Source organism: Chlamydotis macqueenii, chromosome 21 (assembly GCF_036417535.1).
Source record: "Chlamydotis macqueenii isolate bChlMac1 chromosome 21, bChlMac1.mat, whole genome shotgun sequence".
Lineage (NCBI taxonomy): Eukaryota > Metazoa > Chordata > Aves > Otidiformes > Otididae > Chlamydotis > Chlamydotis macqueenii.
Window position 1 is genome coordinate 3195484 of NC_141576.1, and position 22444 is coordinate 3217927.

Consider the following 22444-nt stretch of genomic DNA (forward strand, 5'->3'; position numbering starts at 1 on the left):
CATCTGAATTACTGCAGAATTAATATACGCACTTAGTGATTTTCTAAAATGAGGACCTGACTGTATCTGGGGTTTTTGTTGTACCATGCATTAATATTCAGAGACTGTGTTTTAAGATGACAATACAGGTATATTTTAAATGATGTTTGGGTGAAGAAATGATAAAAAAAACTGATGTCAAATTTTTAAGGGCAAGCCCTGTGCACGTATGTTACCACATGCTGTGGGGTTGTGCTGGTGCCACTAATGCCAGAATAGTAGCAGTGGCGAGGTAGTTAAGCAGAATGCTCTGGTTTGTGTGTGATCATGCCAGTGTTATCAGTGACAGCAACTGGACTGAGATGCAAGTACTAGGTTTATGTGCGTGCGTATTTTCTCCCTTTAGGACAGAGAATAAATTCATAAGGTTACAGTACATGGTTGGTGGTATTGCCTTTGGAAGTGGATTGCCTGACCAATGTAAGACCATGTGCCTCTGGGTTGCTTCAGCACAAAACCTCAGTATGCTGTCTAGCATTAGTTGCCTCATTTGTTTGCTTTTGCAGATGCATACACGTGATGATATTGGGGTTGTTGTGTCTGCGTGCTCTTTCAGCTGCAGAGAAACAACGGATGTTGTTGTGGTCCCTTCTTTCTGTGGCGGCAGTGTGATGTATGCCAATGTCAGCCTGAAAATACTCGGTCCCTGAAGAGCTTACCAGTTGCAAATTCACTATTAATCTTGCTGTGAAACAGGGTCTTAACCTGGGGCAAAAATAACTGCTTGGGCAGCTGGCCATTGTGAAATGTGTGCAAATCACAGAGATAAGAAACATCTGCTGTCTGTGGGCTCAGTTTTTACTGGTGGTCAGTTTTCTGAATAGGAATAATGGGTTGTTGCCTAGAAGTCCTCTGGGATTTTGGAAATAGACCTGTGACACAATGGTGATATCACTTGTTACATCTTCGTAAAATCCTTCTGAATTATTTACTCTGCCCTTCCTCCAAATTACTCTCCTTAGCCAGTCAACTCTGTCTACGCCAGCTCCATCCCTGTGCTGAAGCTGATAAGTCATTTCAGACCAAGCTGAAACATAGTGTGTGTGCTTGTGTTTGGCTCAGGAGTGGATTTCACCGTCAGAAGTTAAGTGTTGGGAATTTGAGGATGTCGTTTGCTAGAGAACACATTGGATCAGACCCGTGAGTGGACTGCAGTGCCCCAGCTCCCTTCTGCTGGATGTGTAGGTGCATTTTCCTGTAATTCCATCCTTACTCTGAAATTGTTATCTTTCCGCCCTGGTCCTTTCTGCCACTCAACTTGTCAGTTCTCTTTTACTCAGTAGCTGCCTGAGCTCTGCACTTCTGTAACCTCAGCAGCTATTTGCACTGGGTGCAGTGATTCCTTGGAGTGACTCAGTAACCAGCCCTCAATTGAGCTCCCAAAGTCCGTCACCAGCAGTGACAGAGGGATGCTGCTGCGCCTGGCTGCGGTCCATGTCTCCTGCCGTCGCCCATCCTTCAGAGTATCCGGACCGCCCTTTCTGCCTGACTCTTAGAGAAGAGTCTTCTCTAGGTACGAGCCATGGGATGAGGGGCTGTCTGTGTGCCATTTTGTATGTGTGATAGCAAAGAGTGTATCTGTCTTAATTTGAATCCTGTTAGCGTGGGAAGCCCTTGAAATAACGTGTGGCAGCGTGGGCTTATATGTGGCTGGGCAGCCTGAGGAAGTACTGGAGTCTCTAGTGTAATCTGTGGACTGTAGTGCAGTTTGTGTAACTACATTACTCCTGTTGTCACTGCTTGAGCTAGCTGTGTTAAAACTAACCTGGATTTAGCACCTTGAGATGCTTCTTTGTCCGTTTTGGTACTGAGCAGATGAATTTCAGACTTAAGCTGAGGTGTCCGCACTTCTGGCTGCGGGTCCAAGAATAGCGATGTTACCAAAATCAGTGTTCCCTTGGCACAAAAATACAGATTTTCTTGGCAGGATACGGTAGGTGGAGTGACCAGTAACCTTACAAGTTGTGCAGCCTCTCTTGCTGTTCATCAGTGGGGCTGAGAGCTGTTGATGATGAGCTAAAAGCATCATGAGCCTCGCCCTTCAGTTCTTCAGAGTTAGCTTGGAGAACGGCACTTGGACGGCCTGTCACAAACCACAGGTGCGCCAGGTCGTAACCTGACTTCAGCCCGCAGAGGCTTTGGTTTTCAACAGGCTGCATCTCTGCCTTGACTTTGTGCGAATGTCACCTCGAAGTGCTATTTTGAGACTGTCCTGCTCTGGAGTTTTGAAGATAATTGCACCCTGGGGAAAGTAAAATCAGAGCCAGCTGTTTCAAATGGGCATTCCACAACCAACTTGCTGCTGGCAGTAGCCTCTCTTTTACAGTGTTTTTCCTAGGTTACTTTCAAGAATTATTTAATTTTATGGGGACTCGTTAATATTTATTGGTTTGTAACTAAGACATTGGACTAAGACTTGGAAATTTGAGTTCAGGTCATAATATGCTGACCTGTCCCTTCGTATTGTGACTTCCTTATCTTTAGGCAGAGATGATGATCTATCCCTTGTGACAGTTGCAAGAATAAATTCATTTACACCTGTGACATTGTAATATGGTCACATAAATAATTTACTAAATAACATGGCGGGTAGAGGAAAAAGGGAAATAACAGAACAGACAGAAGACTCTGAGCGTGGCTGCAATGCTTTGCCTCTTACGGACAGTTTGGCCAATTCTATTCCAAACCCTTTCGAAGGGAGTAGATGGTATTGATGCAAACAAATGATAAGGTCTTAGGACTCCAAAAATCAACCATTTGCTTGGCTTCTCTGTGCACGTAATTAAGAATAGCCTTTTTTTTTTTTTTTTTTTTTTTTTTTTTTTGCTAGGTTAGCTGTTCATGGAGTGGAGGACAACGCGATGCATGATTGGGGCTATCAGTAGTAAAATCAAAACAGACTAATTTCTATAGATACCAACTTATAACGCCAGAAACGCTTGTATTTTAGTGGGTTTGTCACACCCTGAGCATCTGCACAACCACTGAAATATTGTTAATTGAGGAGCAGAGATGCAAATTGTATTCCCTGTATGCCATTGCTCTTTAACAGTGAGTCATTAAATATTTTAAAATACTTAATTGGAAGCCATTCCAATGCTACAAAGTGCACTGTATTTGGAGACTCTTTGGAGATCATGGGCAGGGTTCTGGGGAGGGTCTGCAGCCTAGCACAAGTCGAGCGGTGCTGCACTGGACTGAAATGGAGGGATGAGACAGATCTGGGCTGGGAGCCCAAGTACCAGTTGGTTCAAAACACGTGGAACCTTTCAGCCTGAGTCACTGTGTCAGACTGCTGCGCTTGGTAATGACTGATAGGCCTTTAAACGTGCTTTGAGTGTGATGCAGATGGCTAAACTGGATTGCTGTAGATCAAAATTCCCCTGTTTGCAGCTGAGGCAGCTGTAATGCCAAGTGATCTCTGCTTTCCTCCCTCCCTCACACGCTCCCATTCTTTTTTGGGGATTCACGTGCAGGGATCTTGCTTGAGCAGAACTCTGAACTTCTCTAACCAAGTCACGAGGCTTTCTGTTGCTCGAATGTCTAGCTTAACTAGTCGTCAGGGAGCTTTTAAACATGAAGGTCCGGTAATTTTCTTGTAACAAGAACGAGTGTAATAGGCCCAGTGACCTCCTCAGGGTCAGACAGTGGGTTGGTGCCAGAGTGGAGCCTAAACGAATTTACTTGTCCTGGAGTCTCAGCTCATTGCTATAAAAAGTGAAGCTTTATGTTTGAAACGAAGGCAGATTCAGGCCGATTCTCCCCTAGGGAGTACAATTGTTCTTACTTAATTCATGTGCTTAAGCGTAGTTCAGCGTCTGGTCTAGGACCTAAGTGCCAAAACTTTTCCAGTATCCCGCAGTTCTCCTGAAAGATGATAAATTATCCCTGCTGTCCTGGAAGGCTGGGATGACAAACTGCTGGATGTGCCTCCAGGAATAAACGTGGAATGGAGAAAACGGGGAAGAGGCAGTTATATGGGCAAAGGTGTTGAGCTTGGTGATGAAGATCAGACGTGGCAGAGGAGAACTGATGTATAAATGTATGAACGCGTTAACTGAATTGCAGATAGAATCACTGAGACTGCGTGTTTAGTATTTAGATTTCTAACATCGTTAAGAATAATATGAGACAGAGAGCAGCAGCTAATTACATAAATGAAGAAAAAGAGTTTTTCCTAACACATTGGTCACCTGTGCAGGAAGAGGTGACTTCCCCAACGCCCGTTGCACAGTTTCTTGCTCCGGTTTCTACAGGGTCTATACAGAGGTGTGTGGTGGAAGGGCAGGAGGCTAACCGCAAGCTGTGGAGTGCCGGCACAGGAGGTGACTTCAGTAACAGCTTTCTGCAGAAGGGACGTTGAACTTGCGTAGCTGAGCATCAGCAGATCATGCAGGACTACTGCTCCGCTGTTTGGTTAGGAGAGCTCTGGTGTGCGTTGAAGCTAGAGATCTTTTTTTTTTTTTTTTTTTTTTTGAAGAGGGTTTTGCTCCACAGTTGTGTGTGTCATTTTTATCATAATTGTGGGTAGCCCGTTCGTATTCATTTTTGACAGGTTTACATGGGAGTTGCCATACAGAAGTGCATATATGGAAAGGCAAAGCACTGTCAGTGTTGTTTATGAATAACAGCCTAAAAAGGGTAATGCTGGTTCCACTCTGGCTCCGTGGTATTTTGAGGAGTGATTGTCATGAGCCTTCCGTAGAAGAGCACCGTACATCTGCCTCAGAGCGCTGCCAACACGCTTCCCTGCTCTCTGGCTCAGTGGGGTGCAGACAAGATCTAAGGCTTTCAGGCATCACAGAAGGCTGCGGATCTTTTGTGTTGAGCAGACCCCTTCTGGGCTGCACTGCATTATGGTGTTTATCTGCTCAGCAAAAGATTTCTCTTCTCCTCCCCTCTTCCTTATTTCCAGAATAAACGTTATATCGTAGCCAAGCCTCGCTTGGGTGGCTTTATTTTTGTTCCTTTCTCTGGGTTGGAAGGGTGGCTAAAGGCTCTCCGTGTTGTGACCTCAGCTACAAAAAGCCTGAAGTTTTAATTCTGCATTAAAGGTTCAAACTGAAATGTTAATCAGCTTCAGAAAGACTATTTTTAGAGCTGCAGCCTTGGATTCCAGTTGAGTAGTTGCAGTTTGCCATGTGATCAGAAGGGTGAGAGGTTTTTTTCTTTCTGTGTATGTCAGCTCTCTGCTGCTGGGTTTGCTGCGTGCATTCTGCGATTTAAACTGGCCTTAAAGGAACTGCCTGTCTTTATTTTACTTAAGTTTTCCTAAAAATGACTGTCCTCTGACAGGTATTGTAGTAACCAGTCTGATCTTCAGAGCTTTTTCTATTCTGCATGCACGTTTGGCCTGATATTGCCAGGCAAGATGCAGGGGATGGTTTGAGAAGTCTAGATCATCTTCAGAAAGGGCTTCTTCTGAAGAGCTTGAAAATTATTTTTTTTTTTATGGCTAGTGAAGTCAGGAGAGTTTTTGTGAAGCAACTAGCTAGCATCAGTGAAGTGTGATACTGCTACTCTAGCTCTGACTGCTAGTCCAATGTGCAAGTATCCGTCAAAGCACACTAGATGTTGGGAGCTTCCAAAGCAAAAGTTGTTTTGGAGTGAGCTTAGAATCTGCCAAAGCAGTTAGTAAAATCTTACGAATAGCTTCCCTTAGTGTTAACTCATTGCAGATGTGGATTTATGATTACTTATGGTTTTACTAATTTAAACAGGTTTTTTGAAAACTGCTGTTTCATAATTAGAATCAAGTTGCCCAGAGAGGTCGTGGAACCTGGACCCTTGGAGATACTCGACTGGACATGGTCCTGAGCAACCGAAACCCTCTGTGAGCAGGAAGTTGGATTAGGTGACCACTGGATTTCTCTTCCAATCTACATGGTTTTATGAATCAAACCTAACATCTGAATAATCTCTTACCTGCCTTTGTGGTGACAGGAGCCGTTGAAGATACGTCTAGAAGAAATGGCTTAATTACTTCACCTTCTCTATGAGGATCTCCAAGCAACTTATAAAAAGTAATGAATGAAACCTCTCCCTCTTCTCCCATCAGTAAAGGACAATAAGAAGGAGTTAAGGAAATACTTGATTATGATCACAGTGACAAGATGGGATTAGTCTGGTGCTAAAGTGTCCCTGGATGCACACTTTTTGACATGGTACATGTTAACCTAGAATGAATCTGTAGGGGCCATGCTTCTGTCTCAACCCTGCATTTCCCATATGAATGGCCTTGGAGGAGTGGGCCTGCAACTGGTGAATGAAGCACAGCAGAATTTTCTTGTTAACCTCATTTTTCTGCGTAGGAGAAAATCATCTAGGTAATTCTGGAGATTAAGTCTCTCACAGGCGTGCATGATGCAATCAAAATGCAAGTGTACGCAACTCTATCAGACCCAGTGGTGAAAATCCAATTGCCTAAATGCTAATGAATCAGAGAGTCGTTAGAGGTTTGTGGGGTTCACTTGGTGTTCTTAATACGGAGCCAGCCTATGTTCTGAGGCAGCAAACAGCTTGGCAGGGGGATGATAGGGTGAGCCTAAGCAATCCTTGGTCTTCAAGCTAAAATCCTCTTTGGAGGAAAACGAGGAGTCAGGATACTGGGAGGGTAACCAGGAGTATGAACCTGTTGTAGAAACAGGTGAGGTGTGAGAGGGTGAACAGGACTGGTTTTGGTAAATGCGCAAGTACCCATTTGCGCGGAGCAGGGCAGTAGCAAAGTCAGAGGATCCAGACACAATTCCAGGAAGTGAGAGGAAGGAGGGGCTGTTGCCAGCAGTGGCTGTTTCATTTCGTAATTAGTTCTTAAATCTCCTCTAAGTCAAATAAAGCAGAGGATGTGAGCTTCTGGGAACTCTTCCCTCCTCCCCTTCCCCACAGATCCACACCCTTTTTTGCAGATACTCTTTCTGAGTGAAGACTGTATTGATGCGAGATGGGATTGTGGGGAGCTTGCTGACCATACAGAGCAGGTGCTTGGGAGTGTTCAGGAGTGTGGGGTCCTTCTCATGATCTGTCACTGGTGCACTGTGTGACCTTGGGTGAGTTGTTCCCCTCTCTTCTTCTCTTACCTTCGTTTTACCTGGTAGATGCATTCGAAGGATGAACCAGAGGATCTAATATCTCATGCAACAAGACTTTTCAGGAGTGTGGTGAAGAGGAGAATGTTACAAGTCTCTGAACGTTGAAGAAAAGTCTCTAAACTGTTGGTGTGCTGGCAGAGCTCCCCTCCCTCCCCTTTGCAAAGGAGAATCGTGTACAGCTGGAACACAGCAGGGCGATACAGGGCAGGCCTGCTGCTGGGAGGTACTGCGACCCAAGTTATCTGGAAACGACTGGTTTGTTTCGCTGCCCTTTGGTGTTCACCGAGTGGTGGCTTTGTAAATGGCTCTGTGGAGACGGGTTTGTTTGTTCTCTTCTCTCTGACCCAGAGTGGCTCCTGAGCCGGGTTAAGCGGAAGATTGTACGTGCTGGAATAGAGACTGCACGTGTTCCAACCTTGCCAGCACGTTTAGAGGCAAGGTGTTGCCAGGAGGCAGGATGTGACCCGGACACAAATGTCCCCTCTTCTGAAGGGGAGCTTTAACTCTGTGAGAGCAGGGGCTGTGTTTCTTGGTATTTTTGGTCTTTATTCTTATTATCAAACAGTAAGTCTGTTAATGACTGTGTTTGAGAGCACTGGTGCCGTATCTCCATGGTGGACCACATCCAATACCAGTAAACTTTTCTTCACCCCGGTAGGAGGTCTCTGGCAGATCAAGTGCATCACCTCTTCCTTGCCATGCTAGCTTGGGGTGGGCCTAGGCTGTGAACCTGTTACTTACGGCCTTAAGACCCCAGTCTTTAGCTGCTGTGTATATTAGTTCCTAAAGAACCATGTGTGTCTCAAAAGCAGTCAGCAGCATGGGTCTCCCTCTGCCCTTGCTTCTAAGTTCTTGTAGAGCAAAAGATGTCTTCTTGAACACAAAGTTGTCCTCAAACTGAAGCGTACGGCTGCAACCATTCATATTCCTTTCTTGCCTTCTCTCCGTTGTTTCCCCTTCCTGAGAATTGAAAGGAGCTGTGTCTTCGCTACAAATAATGATTTGTAAAACAGTGATATTTGAAATTAGTGGCTGCTGCTGTCTCTGATGTTCTTGGCACTCTCGATTGCTACCCAAAGCAAGCTGGGAATTAGTCTGTCGTTCTCTTGCCTCATAGCTCAAGGCTATATTTAGTAGTTCAAGTTGCAGCAGATCTGAAAGTTGTTCCCCTTAGCTGCCGCAGAAGCTAACGCTGTGAGAGGGTGCGCGGTTGTGTAAGTGGTGACTTCAGTGCGCTGGTTTTCCATCACGAGGACAGCTGAACCAGTCTGTGCGGTACTGCAGGGATATCCTGACTGCCGCTGTGCGTGTCGGTTCTGGAAGATCCCCAGGCCTTTGCTCTGGAGGGAACCTCACCATCAGTATGGTTTTAGTGCTTGACTTGTGCGTAGATCTTAGAGCTTGGTGCAGAACAACTGCGTATGCTTTCTGGGATGCAGTAAGCGGCATTTCCTTATTGGAGGGGGAACAAAAAAAACCCCGTGTCATTCAAAACGTGCAGCTGGCCCAGTAACATCATGCAGCAGCTTTATTTGCTGATCCCGCAGTTGGATCTTGACGGAGTGAGTGTTCTCTGCAGGACTCTGAAGCACAGGAGATAGTTTGAATTCAAGTCAGTTCACTGGGACTGGAGATCCATGCAAATGTTGAAATCCTCTGTCTGCGCGCAGAGTTTGCACCTCCAGAATTACAGGTCTGGGAGCTTCATTGACTCGTCAAAGGATTTTAAAGCACTGGGTATCTGTTGATTTCAATGAGTTTACTCTTAATTGTCTCTTAGACTCTAGGTATAAATGACTGAAACCCAAATGAAATGGCATGATGTGTTTCCTGTTGCCAAAAGGTGAAGGGAGGACACATGCATTAGGAGTTAAGTGAATATTTTTAAATGCTTTTCTTTCCAATAAAAGGAGAGGGGTAAAGTCAGCCGAATGTTGTTCTGCTAGCCATTAACAATGCAAATAAACGTGGAGAAAGAAGATAATGTTCTTTCCTTTTTTAAAAAAAAATGATTTAAACATGCAAATGCAGCTACTAGAGGTGGTGTTATTTATTCCGGATTTTCCAAACGTAAGATGGAAAGAAACTCTTTGTCCACTTGCTCTCTTCTCTTCTCCTTCCTAACCACTTTTCCCCTGCTTATAATATGACACCAGTCAGTTGCAGAGCGTAGTTAGTTGCTTTGTGGCTATTGTGGGCTTTCTTACACAGCAACAAGAAAGACAAAAACATAAATAAAGGAAAATGTGGTTATGGAACTACAGTTTTTTCTTGAGTTTGACTAGGCTTCAGTTGGCTTTTTTAAAGCTTAGAGATTGTCAAAACCAAATTGTTCCTGTTCCCCTGTGTAGGGACTTGAGGCCAGAAATGTATTTCTGTTACGAATCTCTTTGACTTGGTATAAACGTGCCGCTGTGTCTCCTCTCTGCCCACGTTTAGGCAATCCCCACTCCGAAGAGCTTTCCTGTGTGTTTGTACAGGGCCTTGTTCAGAAGGTTCCCGGTTTCGGTTGGAGCTCTTAGGTAACAGAAAGAATGTCTTGAGTATTGACATAAATGTGAGAAGTAACTTCCCGTGACTCTGATAAGTAGAGTCCTGCGGGTTAAGTGAATTCGGGTGAACTCTGTCCTGGACTACTACTCTGTTGAAGTAAGAGACTAAAATGCATTGAGGTGTCCTGCAAGCGTGCTGTGTCGGGGGAAGTATTTCTGTACACGAGGCTGGCTGAAAGGGGAATTTGACCAGTCCTGCATTTGAACGCTTGCATTTCGGCCCTACTTGAGCCCTCACTTGTAGGATGAGAAGGATCCACAAGAATCTTGCTACAAGAAGGGCAGCAGTAGCATCTGAAGAGGCGTTTGCGCAGAGCTTTAGGTTTCAGTAATTGCTATAGAGGATGTGTGGTATGGTGCGGGGTTCTCTGTGCTGCCCTGCCCAGGGCTGCCTTGCTTCTGCCAGATGCTGGGTTTAGAGTTTGCTCCAATTTGCAGATTCCAGGAAAAAAAAAAAAAAAAAAAAAAAAAAAAAAAAGACTTGAAAGGAAGCTTGTCCTTAAGGTCTGCTTTCTAGGGAGAAGTGATTCGTGTCCTATTGAGGGAGTGAGGGGATGAGGAGGGAGTCCTGTATAATGGTGACTCTGCAGGCTGCTGTTTTGAAGAGTGATGTTATTCTTACCCTTGCTCAGAAACCGCATGGGGAGCTGATTGCCCTGCAGTTGGCCTGGATCTCCTCACTAGAGATAACCAGGCCAAGTGTTGTCGGAGATGACACGGACCATTTCTGTCCTGGCTTGTGGATCATCATCATCAAGAGAGAATCCGTCAGAGCACTGATTCAGTGCCGCGTTGTCTGACGCTAAAGCTACTGAACTGTAACACTGAAGCAGCCAGCTGTTTTACCCAGTCCTGGAGTCAGCATTTTGGAATTAGCGGAGTTCAATGGTTCTGACTTTAAATGAAGTAATAAAGTGCAGGTTGAGAACTGAAGCATCACTCAGGCTGGTTTCTGAAATTGTGATTCTTCTAAAGTTCCTCATTTAATGGTCTCCTCAGAAGCCACCAGCAATGTCTATTTCCTCTCTAAAGGCAAAAAAAACCACTTTCTGAGAGATCTTGGCCTTGTATGAAAGAGGGAGGTTTGTTAGGGAAGCTGATGCAAATGCAGGATTTTCTGAATCTCAAACTTTGCTGCTTTAAATTGGAGCTCTCCAGCTTAAAGCAGCAGTCCTAAAAAGCATGGTTTGAAATGCCCTGCTGAAAGCTGACATTTGTAACTGGTCTGTGGAGTGGGGAGCTGGCTCACTGGGGGCTTGTTGCAAAGAGTGCTTCAAGGCGGCAACTGGTTACTCCCAGTAGTACTGAACGAGTTGGTTTTGAACCTGCTCTTTTCATCTGGGTGAATCCAAAGTAAGTGACTCCGGCGTAGACAACAGTGCCGTTGTTTCCAGGCCCTGGATGGGATCTAGAGGGGCGTTCTGGAGCGCGTTCAGCTGCGCACACTGCTCGTTCCAGGGGTTACAGGGCTGGAGACTCGCTTTGCCCCCAACAGATCCGGTAAAGTTCTTGCTGACTTAAAACGCGATTCCTTTACTTTCAAAGAGAATGAGTAAGCACTGAATTGTTCGAAGAATTCAGAATATCTTTTTGTAGCTATAAATATGTCCATGTGGTTATGACTGGCTAATTTAATGACTGAGGTTGTTAAATGGGGGCTGCGTTGGTTACTGTGCTAGTTGAAGCACAGAAACATCTGAAGTAGCTTCAGTTGCTGCTGAACTGGAAGCTGGGAATGAAGTCTAATAAAATGGGAGTGTTTGTTTTCTCAGGAGTTTGTTGTTTATGTTTGGCTATGACCAGTGTTAAACTGTTGAAACAAATGCTGATTGTGAGATACTGAGTCACAGTGAGTGTCTTCAGAATTGAAAACCTTATGAAACCCTTATGCTGGTAAAACAAATTGCTAATTTTATTCCCCTTAATTATAAGGGTTTGAGTTCTGGATTGAGTGCTTGATCAGGAAGCCTTCAGGATGGCTCTGAGCTGAATGCTGTGTTGGCATTGCGTCCGTTTCAAAAGGCAAGGCCTAGGGGAGGAAGCTCAGAGCCGCAGCTGAGCCTCTGAGTTTGACCACGGCAGCTCTTCCCCTGGCAGGGGCCGGGCCTCAGCCTCGCTGACCCTTTGGAAGCCATCGTGGCATGAAAGGAGAGAGGTATGGGGAGCAAGAGGGGTGTGTGGCTAGCGAGAGTGGGAAGAGAGCTGGAGTTACTGAAGAAGGTTGAGGTGCTTGTCTGATGTACAGGAGGTGAAGGTTCAGTATGAAGTTTGACCACAACTCCTGCAGTGCCTTGGAGGGAAGGTGCTGTGGTTTAGCTCCAAATTCAGTCTAGGAAACTGAGGTAATGGTTCTTTCTTTGCGGTGAAAAGAAAGAACTTAACTTGTGATCTGTGATCTCTGACACAGAGACTGCGCAGCGCAGTGGGATTTTAATGACCATGGGATCTTTAAAAATTGTGGTGAGATGGAAGATTCCAAAGTGGGGAAAAATGCTTTTAATTACTTTTGTGCCTACCAGTTTGGGGTGGTTGGAAAGGTACTGTTCTACCCTTTATATTTACTACTCCTTTGTTCTAATAGTGCCATATTCTTTAAACATAGAAGACTTGCTGACACCAGCATTTTAGTAAAAGTTTGTATTTTCCTGCACCGTTTAAGAAAACTGCTGTCCTTTCTGATCTAATGTAATTTCAAACTCTTGATTTTCTTCCTTTTGTGTTTTTTTTTTGTTCCAGGGTGGTAAAGGAGGAGATCTCAGACGACAATGCAAAGTTACCTTGCTTCAATGGAAGAGTGGTGTCCTGGGTATGTTGGCTCACGTGTCTCTACGCGTGTGGTGTTCGATGCAGTGGGCACAGCAGCAGGGTCGTTGGGGCATGGATCCTGATTTTTAGAAGTATCTTGAATCTCAAATAACATGGAAGCAAAGGCTTTTCGTTACATCTGTAACATCTTCTTATTAAGTAATCTATTTTAAAAACCAGAGTGAAATCCACAAAGGTGTGCAGGGCTGAAAAGGTGGTTTAAACATGAAACCTTTAATCTTAGTAACATGTTGTGTTGTCTTTTCTTTGTCACTGGTATCTCTCTTCCTCTCCTAAATATTACTGATTCTGATGGAGGGCTCTGAAATAATGGTATAAAACCTCACAAAATAAGGCTGGACTTCTAAAAACATTTACTTGCTTGCCTTTTGTTGAAACCAGTATGAATCAAGCTCTAACCCTTGTTTAAAAACAAACAAACAGAAAAAATTGTCCCACAAGATAAGGTTAAACGTAACAGCCAGCTTGCTTTTGGTAGGAGAGTGGAAGCACACTTTTGTCTGTGTTACACAGTGAATAGTCAGAGTTCTGCCAAACCATTGAGTTTTAATATTGTCACTAAATAGCCAAACAACTTCTTCTCCAGAAACAGCTAAACATGATATTCTAGGGGATTTTGCCGATGTTATTTTAATTTCAATGTTATCAGTGTTGTGGTAGTGCCTGCAAGGTTCAGTGAGGTTTAAGTCTCTGAGCTAAGCGTTGTGCATACATTGGGTAAAAAGACACAACAGTTTATAGCCTTGGGAACATAAGCAGGGCAGAGGAATTTGGACTGTAAGTAATTGGTCCAGTTATGGGAGAAGTCACTGATCCAGTTGTTCATCCCAGTTACTGTGCTGCTCAGCAGATCACATCTCCCTTACTCTTTCTCTTCTCTGTTTTTAATGTGTTAATTTCTCCAGTATGCCATGATATTTGTTTGTCACCTAACTATAGTTATTAATGACTGTCTGAAGTTGAGAGCTGAATTCTTTTCTGGGCTTCTTAAGTAATATGAAAATATACATCTTCTCTGTTTTCCAGCTGAAAACCAGGAAAATATAAAGAACAATAAGACCAGAACAAAAATACACACACATACGAGTTAAATGTTATGTTTTAACTCTGTGACTGTTACTATTTTAATTTCAAAGAAACATTACAATTTCTGAAATGCATTTTAAGAATGAATTCAATTTACTGTGATTCCTGTTCCATGTAGGTTGCTGGCTGCTTTCCAAACGTAGAAGAATGACAAATCCTTACTCCAAGGATTTGTGCCTTGTTTCAAATCTTCCCACCCTATCTCCTATTACAGTTTTGCTTGAAGGCTGCAACCAAGGTCAGCATCTCCATCCTTTCTTTCTCCTTGTGCCGTGCACTGTACATGGCGGGAGATACGATTGCTGATTCAGGGACCTCGATCTTGTATTTTCTTTTTATGTCACAACTGTTTGCTTTTTCCACTTTATGGGTGGGAACTGAGACACGGAAGATTTTATGTGAGTGTTTTTCTTTCCCTTCAAGGCCATGTAGAAAGTCTTCTGCCACTGGCAGCAAATATCTCATAGTCTGATTGCTTAATCTTAAAATCTTCCTCCTTGACAGTTTTTAAAAATGAGTGTACAGGCAGCTCTTAAGTTGACGGTAGCTTTTTAAAACTGTAACATTTTATTTTCTTGAATCTGTAATGGGTGTCCTGGTGGAGAGCAAGCTGGCTGTGAGCTAGCAGCGGGCGTTTGCAGCAGAGAAGGTCAGCAGCGTCCTGGGCTGCCGCAGGAAGGGCATCGCCTGCAGTTGGACAGAGATAACCCTTCCCCTCTGCTCAGCACTAGCAAGGGCACATCTGAAGTGCAGCGTCCAGTTCTGCTTTTTCTGTAGCTTTTCTGATACTTGCATCCCCTCTTTAGTTGACAAGACTGAGCCAGTTTCTCATCTACCTTTAATAGACAATATAAAGACAAATTTGGTTTTCCCAAGCTGCTATCCCTCCTTCATTTCAAATGCCTTTTCTTTAGGAGAAGAGTCAGTTCAGTTTGCCTTTCTTCCTTAGGTGAAATAACGCTGGTTCGATGATAAATAGTGAAATTGTTTTTCCTCTTAATGCCCACACAGGAATGCGTTCAGCCTGCGTCAGTAGCCGTGTCTCTAACAGTGGGAATGGTGCTACTGCAAAATGTATGGTTTAAATTAATTGTTTCAGGGAATTAGTGCTGTAGAGCCCTTTGTGAGTGCTGTAGGCTCTTCACCGACTCGGCTGCTCGGCAGCACATGATGTGATGCGTTATAAACCCATCTATTCCAGCTGGGGCAGAGACAGCGCAGATCGGCGCAGGTACTGCGGGCAGATACATTGCTCCGAGAGACTCTCACCTCCCTTCCCACACATCAGCTTCTTTCCAAATTTATACCCATTCCCACTAGTTTGGTTTGTAGCTCCGTTCTCAGAGATCACCTAGTGCACCTTTTGCCGCTGATGCCGACAAGGGCTTCTGTTCTGCAGCATCTGTGTCTGACCTGCAGTCCGAATTGCAAATTACTTTTTCCACACTAACACCCATAAAACCGCAGTGCTTATCTGCCTCTGTGTGCTGCTAATTACTGGAGGAGCTTTATGTAAATCTTACTGTAAGTTAATTGTTCGCAGTTTCGAACCCTTTAATATCCTGTTCCTGGGAACTTAACCGATAATTGCATACATGCAATTGTATTTCAAGGCTGGCAAAGTTGGTCTTTACCTTTTGGAGAAACTGTATTTTGGGCAGGGCTGTTTCCTTTTCTGGTTTTTAACGTGATGGGCTTGAGCTTTCTTTGTCTCCTGTGTTATGAAATGTGCATCAGCTTGGGATTCTTTCACAAAACCGTCTGTGATGATTGTCATCTCACTGTAAATGGCTGCAGTGTGTACGTGTGTGTTTTGTGTCGGGACGGCGCATTTAAAATGGGAATGCGAGGCGCACACAATGCAGCTCAGCCGTCTCTTCCCCGACACCTCTCCTCTTGACTGATGCAGTGGCTACTTTGAAGTTTACAAGATGGTTGACATCTAGAAATTTGAAATGTTCATCTTTTTTAATAAGATTTGAATCCTTCTATTTGTCAGAGGTAGGAACTTTGATCTTGGTGTCATATGGAGGACTGATTTCCATACGGGAACATGTTCGGGGAGGATCTGCAAGTCCTTAGCTGTTGCTTACTTTTGCTGCCCTGGGAACTCAATGTACAGCTAGATTAGTACTGGATTAGAATCAGGGCTCCTAATTAGCTATTTAAACCTCCTCCCATGTCCTGCTTGTTTTTCTCCTCTGCATCTTAAACCTTGTCCTTTTGATTTCGGGGTGGTTGGTTTTTTTTTGGTTTTTTTTTTTGTTGTTGTTGTTTTTTTTTTTTCTTTTAAGGACTAAACAATTTGAGACAGAGGGCTCCTGCTTCCTAGATTCCTTTTCAGTGGTTGACCTTTAGGTTTTTCAGCAACGTAGAGAGTAGCATTAGTTGTATGGCAGGGTTCTTCATCTAGAAGTTCTTACTGAAAATGCATTTACACAAACACATCTTCTGCAAAAAAATAGCTGATACCTGGGATGCACATGCATAAAACATACAATATGGTTTTTCTCAGGGGATAATTTGTTTTGCATTCTTTGGGACTGCTTACCTGAGTGAAATTACTCATGCATTTGTGTTTTTTTTCCAGTTCAGGCCCTTACTGGGCAATTTGGAAAAAGAGCTTGCACGGAAGAGAACACGTTACCTTCGGGCTTTTTGCAAAAGCTCAAAATGTTTCTCTGTTCTCTTTGCACGGCCGGGGCCAGGCTCCCCGTGGGAGCCGGGAACACGGGAAGCGTTGGCTTGTGGCCGCTGCCAGATGGGAGCCAGGCGGGTGCCCCGTGCCAGCAGTTTGCACGAGTGGGTTGGTTGGCTGTTGCCGGTGTTTTTTAGGAAGGCTTTGCAACATCTGGGAACAATTCCCTGACTGGCTGCTGGGAATGTGCACCGTTTCCCATTGGCTGGCAGTGATGTCACAGCCTTGTGCGAGCCTTGCTCTCTTTTTTTTTCTTTCCTTCTCTGTTATCTGGATGCTGACAGATCATACTTGTCCTGTTTGTACGTAAGCATTTTAGATGCCGGAACTGCAGTTGCAATGAAAATGTTGGGCAGATCCATTCAGTCTCTATCACACAAAGCAGCACAGGAGCTGCGGGGCTGTTATATGATCTCCAGCAAAGTGCATCGTTGCCTGTCGGCACAGACCGAGGCAGCGAATGAAAATCCACAAAAGCAGGTTCTTGTTGAGTGCTTATCTATAAAATGATCAGATTTCAGGACCTGTTCTCTTCACAGATTATATTTATACCCCCATTCATCTGCTGGTAGGCTAAATTATCACACAGGAGAAAACGGAGAGCTCTGCGTGAAATCTGACCCACAGTGAAGAGGATATTAACACAATATTGTATCTTCTTTATAAGCTTTAAACCTTCTGGAAGAAGGGAGGTGGGATCACTGAGAACATTCCTAAGCTTTAAGGTACCTGAATGAGTTACTAGGGAAGGGTCTGAGTCCTAGTATAGGATAAGGAAATTCCTCGAAGAGGCAGCTGGGGTGCTGGGACCTCTGTGAGAAAGAGATGGGGAAGAAGTAACCAAGTTGTCGTGAAGGATGGGGGACTTGAAGGAAAAAATGAAAGAATGTCCTGAATGAGGAAGCCTCAAAGCTCTACGATCATATGGTCTTCTCTTTGCCAAAGTAATGTCAGGTGGTTCTGGTCTGATATGCACAAGAATTCTCAGATTAGATTTAATCCATGTTTGAATTGAAAGGTGCTGTCCTGTTTCTGACTGTGATCAGCACCAGGTGGAGGAAGGACCTCTAAGGAGATCTTCCTTCCTCGGTCATGTAGCCGAAGTACTTGCTGTTGTTTGCAGAAGCATGGGTGCACTCAACCCAGGTCTCTGCATTGCTCTGATGTACACAGGTACCCGCTTTTAGCTGGGGTGAGGAATGTGTAAGCTCTCAGAAATACAGTCACGAACCTGCTGAAAAAATGTGGACAAGTGACACATAGAAATAGGATTGCAGATCCTGTTTTTTCCCCTCTAGTTTGTACTCCACACGTTCTCCAAGAGGCAGGTAGTCCTGTGCTTTAAGAGAACTGGCTGCTAAGTGGCAGTCAGTGGAATTGAATTTGTTTCACAGCTAGCCTGCTGTATTGTGCCGTAAACAAACACCTGAGAAGCTTAACAGAATCTGGGAGTAATCTGAGATATTTTATGAAGATACAGTATCTTCCCTGAAATGATAGAAGGTGGCAGATGATAAAATCAAAGATCAAAATGACAATTTTATTTTGATACTCTGAAGGTCACCCTTTACCTGGCAGCCACAGTTTTCTTAAAGTTGTTCCTTTTAGCCTGTTACAGCTTCTTATTTCCAGGCTGTATAAGCGTGATCCTGTATTCTGTGAGTATCTCTCGTCCATGGTTGGACCAGCCCCCCCCAAAATGTACGGTAGTTTTCAGCAGGAAGAAAGGAGGAAGCATCATCGGCGTGGATGAGTTCTCGTTACTGAACACCACGTTCCTGATAGGCTTTTGCAGGCCTTCTAGCAATGTGGAGTCCTGTTGCCTTTGACAGAATTCCTGGTGGAATAAAGGGCTTCGTCTAAGTGCTTCTGTGCAATTGGTCCTTCGGGAGCAGCCTTCGTGTGGATAATGGGCCTGTGTCTCTGAAGCTTTGACTTGGGATTTGAGATGTCTGTGGCTTTATGGGAAATAATTGCTTTCAGCTTGTAGATGAATGTGGCTGTTCTGAAGTTACTGTCAAAAACATAAATGGCTCTTTTGGGGCATTTCTTTAGTTCCTGTTACCAGTCTCTCACCTCTCCCTGAGCTGAGAGAAATACCAAGAGCTGCTGCTGCTCTCAGTAAGAGGGAGAATTTAAATATTGTCGCTTTCGTGCTGATAGACTAACAGGTATTTAGCCAGATGAGAGTATGAGAGCAGAGTGTACCAGGGTTCGCTCTTTCCCCTTCCCGGTCTGGTTCTTGTTGTCTGGTGTCTTCAGCCATGAATGGGGAACAGACTGAGCCCCTCAGCTGGCTTTTGCCTGTGTGAGTTTAAGACGTCTGCTGAGCGCTGTAGAAGGCAGTCCTTGCCGTAATCAAGTGAAAAGCATAAGCAAATGTGTAGAGGAGAAAAAGGGAAATGGAGCTATGGAGAAGGGAAGCAGTTGATCCAAGGACTCGCTAAAGATCGGTAGCAACAGTGGGAAGAAGATGAGGCTCTCCTGACACGGTCAGCGTTCACTGGCCTGGTGTCATTGTTCGGCTCTGACAGAGGAGCTTAAGTTTTGCTGGCGTTTGAGAGCCCGACCATCTTCCTGCTAATTGCTCTTCCATCGCTTGAATTTGCTGACAAGATGCAGAACAGACTGCTGTAGATTTGCTCCTGTGCCTGTACTAGGGCGTCAGATTGGAAGTCTTGTTGCTGACGTGAGCAGCGTTGACGCAGAGCGCTGAACAGTTCTGCAACGAGCGCCGAGGTAACCGTTCCTTAGCGGGTGCCTGGCCATGCTGGGTACCCTGCTCTAGCACAGGAGGAAACACGCTTTCTGTCAGCGTGACCAGGCTGCGTGCTTTGTTAGTGCGGTGTAGAGTAGCTAACTTGCACAGAACCCTCTTTTTGTGCTGTCATGAGTTGGAAGTGGCTGTGTGGGAATCGCTGGGACTATTCGACGCACCAGGGTTGAAATACTTTCTCCCCTTCCTGGGAATGATTTAGCAGAGAGTGTGATGGTAGGACCTCAATTTAAAAACCAAACAGCATGCAGCATGACGGAATGAACTGAATCAACAGTTACAATTAGTTCCACACTTCTTCATTAACTTCCCCCATGTGCAGCACAGAAGACATCCACGTTTCACGCTGCAGTGCAGTCCTTCGGGGTGGAACCCAGCGGCTGTTTCGCAGCCCACAGGCACGCTCTCGAGCATCACGCAGCGCAAACATAGCACAAGTCAAGAAGTGGATTGAAATGCTACTGCCAGTCGAAGCTGTGGGGGAAATATCGTTATCAGGGCTGGCTTCTGGCCAGGGAGCTGGGGTTAGCACTACTTTTCTCGCAGAAACACGGTGAGATGTCTGTAATGTGGCAGTCCAGTAGCCTCCAGGAAGAAGGAATGTGTTTTCCTGCTTTCAGATAACTCGGGCCAAGTGCTTGCTTGCATGGCTTGATAAAACTTAGAATGCGAAGGGTGAGGGAGGATGTGTAGATCTTGCCTACACCTAGTTTCTTTTTTTTTTTTTTTTTTAAAAAATTTTTTTCTTCTCTTTATCCCTTGGTTCAATTTTGTTAGTGAAAGCATTTGCACAGAGATTCCTCAGGGGATGAGCCAGGCTCAGAGATGGTCTTGCATCTCCATAATGCCAATGAGCTTCCTAAACATCTCCCATTAACTTCCCCACCTGAAAGACAGAAACCTTAATTATCAAGTTATTAGGAAAGCTCATGTTATTTTTCCCTTCAGTGTTTCCTGCGCTGCTCTTGCTTTGGTGATAAGAGAGTTTGAATAATGCAGCTGTCTCCATGTGGTGCTGGAGAGCTGTTTTGTCTTCAGGCAGTTCCTTTTTGACAGTCTGTGTGTGCTTGCCTCCTCATATTTGTGGTATGTGCTCTCAGGACTCGTGTAGCACCTCCTGAGCACCAGTCCCCTCCTGTCCTTTTTCTTCTCCATCCCCTTCTTTAACAGCTAGCATCTGCCTGATGATTATTTTAGAATAGTCCTTGATGAATTTACCAGTTATAGTTGGAATCTCTTATGTAGGGCTAGTTCTTCCACAGCTGAAAATAGAGAAGCTGAGACCTTGTTGCCTCTTAGTGAAAGGTAATAATTTATATCATTAATTGAGCATTTATTTAATTAAAGACCTTATAATCGTATTGTTTAATGAGACTCAGCAAATTCATGAGATGGCTCAGGGGACTGGTAATGGGATCAAAACCTTTTCACCTCTAGGTCGCCAGTTCAGATCTTAACTTCTGTTGGTGGGGGCCAGACAGGGGTGTGTGGTCAGCGACTGTGAAATACAGGGATCATTTTTAGCTTCCTTTCTGATTCCCCATTCTTGCAAAAATATTAAAAATACAGTAAGGAAAAATTAAAAAAAATTTTTTTTTTAAATTAACAGTTTCACCTAGAGGCATACTAAGGGATCCTTTAACACAAAGTGTCTCTGTCTTTTCTTCTTCTTTTTTCTTTTTTTTTTTTTTTTTTTTTTTTTCTTTTCTTCTTCTTCCCCTTTTAATACAGAAAAGTAGCTACTAGCCTGGTAGGTAAGTGGATAGAATGAGATCTTAGTTAAATATAAGATCCTCTGTCAGCCAGTGCGTTACAGCGAGCTACAAACCAGGAGGGCGGGGATAGCAAGAGAGACTCATTCTTCTTTCTCTTGTCTATTTATCTGCTGATTAAAGATGTCACAGCAGATGTACTCAATGGAGATGGCCTCTCTGTCCTGAATTTATTGGAAGTAAGACTGAGTGTAGTAAGCCTGGTGTGTGCCGTGACCGTCCCTGTGATCCGTTATCCAGGTGCATCCTTGTTAGCGATTGAGGGTGTTGGTAGGAAATAGAAATAATACGCTCCAGCATTTGTTGTTCTCTGAAGAATTTGCACCCTGCCTTGTAACAGGACTGGAATACAGAATAATTCCCAAATGCACCGGGCTGTGTAAAGATGCCTGGTGTTTGTAATGAGAAGATTGATCGTTGCAGCCTATCTTCCATCACCTCTTTCCACGTGATGGCTGTGTGCTGGGCGCTCTGCAGCCTTTCCTTCTGCCCTGGTTGACAGGCTGCCAGGCACCTTCAGCCTCCGTGAGCGTTAATGTCAGTGTCAGAGGAGTTTTGAAGGTGATAGTTACACCAGTGTGCTTTTATAAAAGTTTTCAGGTCGTTATGAATTATAAAGCGTGCACGCTGCGTATCCTGGCTTTCATGGCGTGATTGGAAAATGACTTTTCCTAACTGCAGCTGTGCCTTAGGGGATCATTCATGTCAGCACAAGAGACACAAGGATGATGAACACCAGGAATGTGGTGGTCCTCCTAAGTTTTATGACTGTTGAGAGTCGGTGGCTTTTGGTTTTGGTTCAGGCTCTTAATAGAGATGGCAGCAACTCTCAGATTCGGCAATTGGTCCAGACCAGATTGTGAATTTTTGGGGGTTTTGAGGGCCTTTGTATAAGGAGTTATACCATGTTTGGGCTGTCACACTGTCAGGTCTCAGCTTTTGCTTTTCATTTTTGTCACAGCAAAACCAGAATGAGAGTGCAGTCTTGCACTGGGTGTGCATTTTGCAAGGAATGCTGACAACTTCCAATCTTAGGAAACTCAGAGCTGTAAGGACAAGTCACAAGAAAAAAGTGTGCTCCCTGCCTAGCGTGCTTTTTTTTTTTTTTTTTTTTTTTTTTCCCTGCAATGAGAAAAAAAAAATGTGGTGCTTGCAGGAATTTTGTGCATATCCTAGCTGCTGCTGATTTCATGTTGAGATGGAATCTAGCTGGGTTTTATGAAAGTTTGGCAGGAATCCATGCACCTAGGCACTAAGCACTTCCTTTCCTCTGGTTTCCCTTAGATCTCACAGGATGTTTAACAAAGCAGCAGCTGAACACCTTACGTCAGCGTGGAGAAACCTGTGCTAGTGTGTGTAATTCTCTTCTTTCTGTTGACAGCTGGTCCTGGCTGAAAGCTCCCACTCTGACACGGGCTCCCAGTGCACCGAGAGCCACACCGACCTTCCGCCACCCATCGAGAGAACAGGTGGCATTGGAGACTCCCGGCCTCCATCGTTCCAGTAAGAACAAGTTGGCTTTTTTTTTTTATTTTAAAACAACACAATTCCTATCTGTTTCTTCACCACATTTCTCCCTGCTGCTGCAACCCAACTATTTATTGTCA

At 44.4% G+C, this 22444-nt stretch overlaps 1 protein-coding gene across 3 annotated transcripts in view; it reads left to right on the top strand.

Moving 5' to 3' along the window:
• Positions 1-22444, top strand: part of DVL1 (dishevelled segment polarity protein 1) — an 86822-nt gene that overhangs the window by 26292 nt on the left and 38086 nt on the right. For 2 of the 3 annotated variants that reach the window (XM_086764587.1, XM_086764588.1), the window contains exons 2-3: positions 12416-12485; positions 22219-22340. In XM_086764587.1, the coding sequence (XP_086620713.1) occupies positions 12416-12485; positions 22219-22340 (192 nt within the window). The remainder of the gene's footprint in view (positions 1-12415; positions 12486-22218; positions 22341-22444) is intronic. The other variant, XM_086764589.1, reaches the window with a different exon arrangement.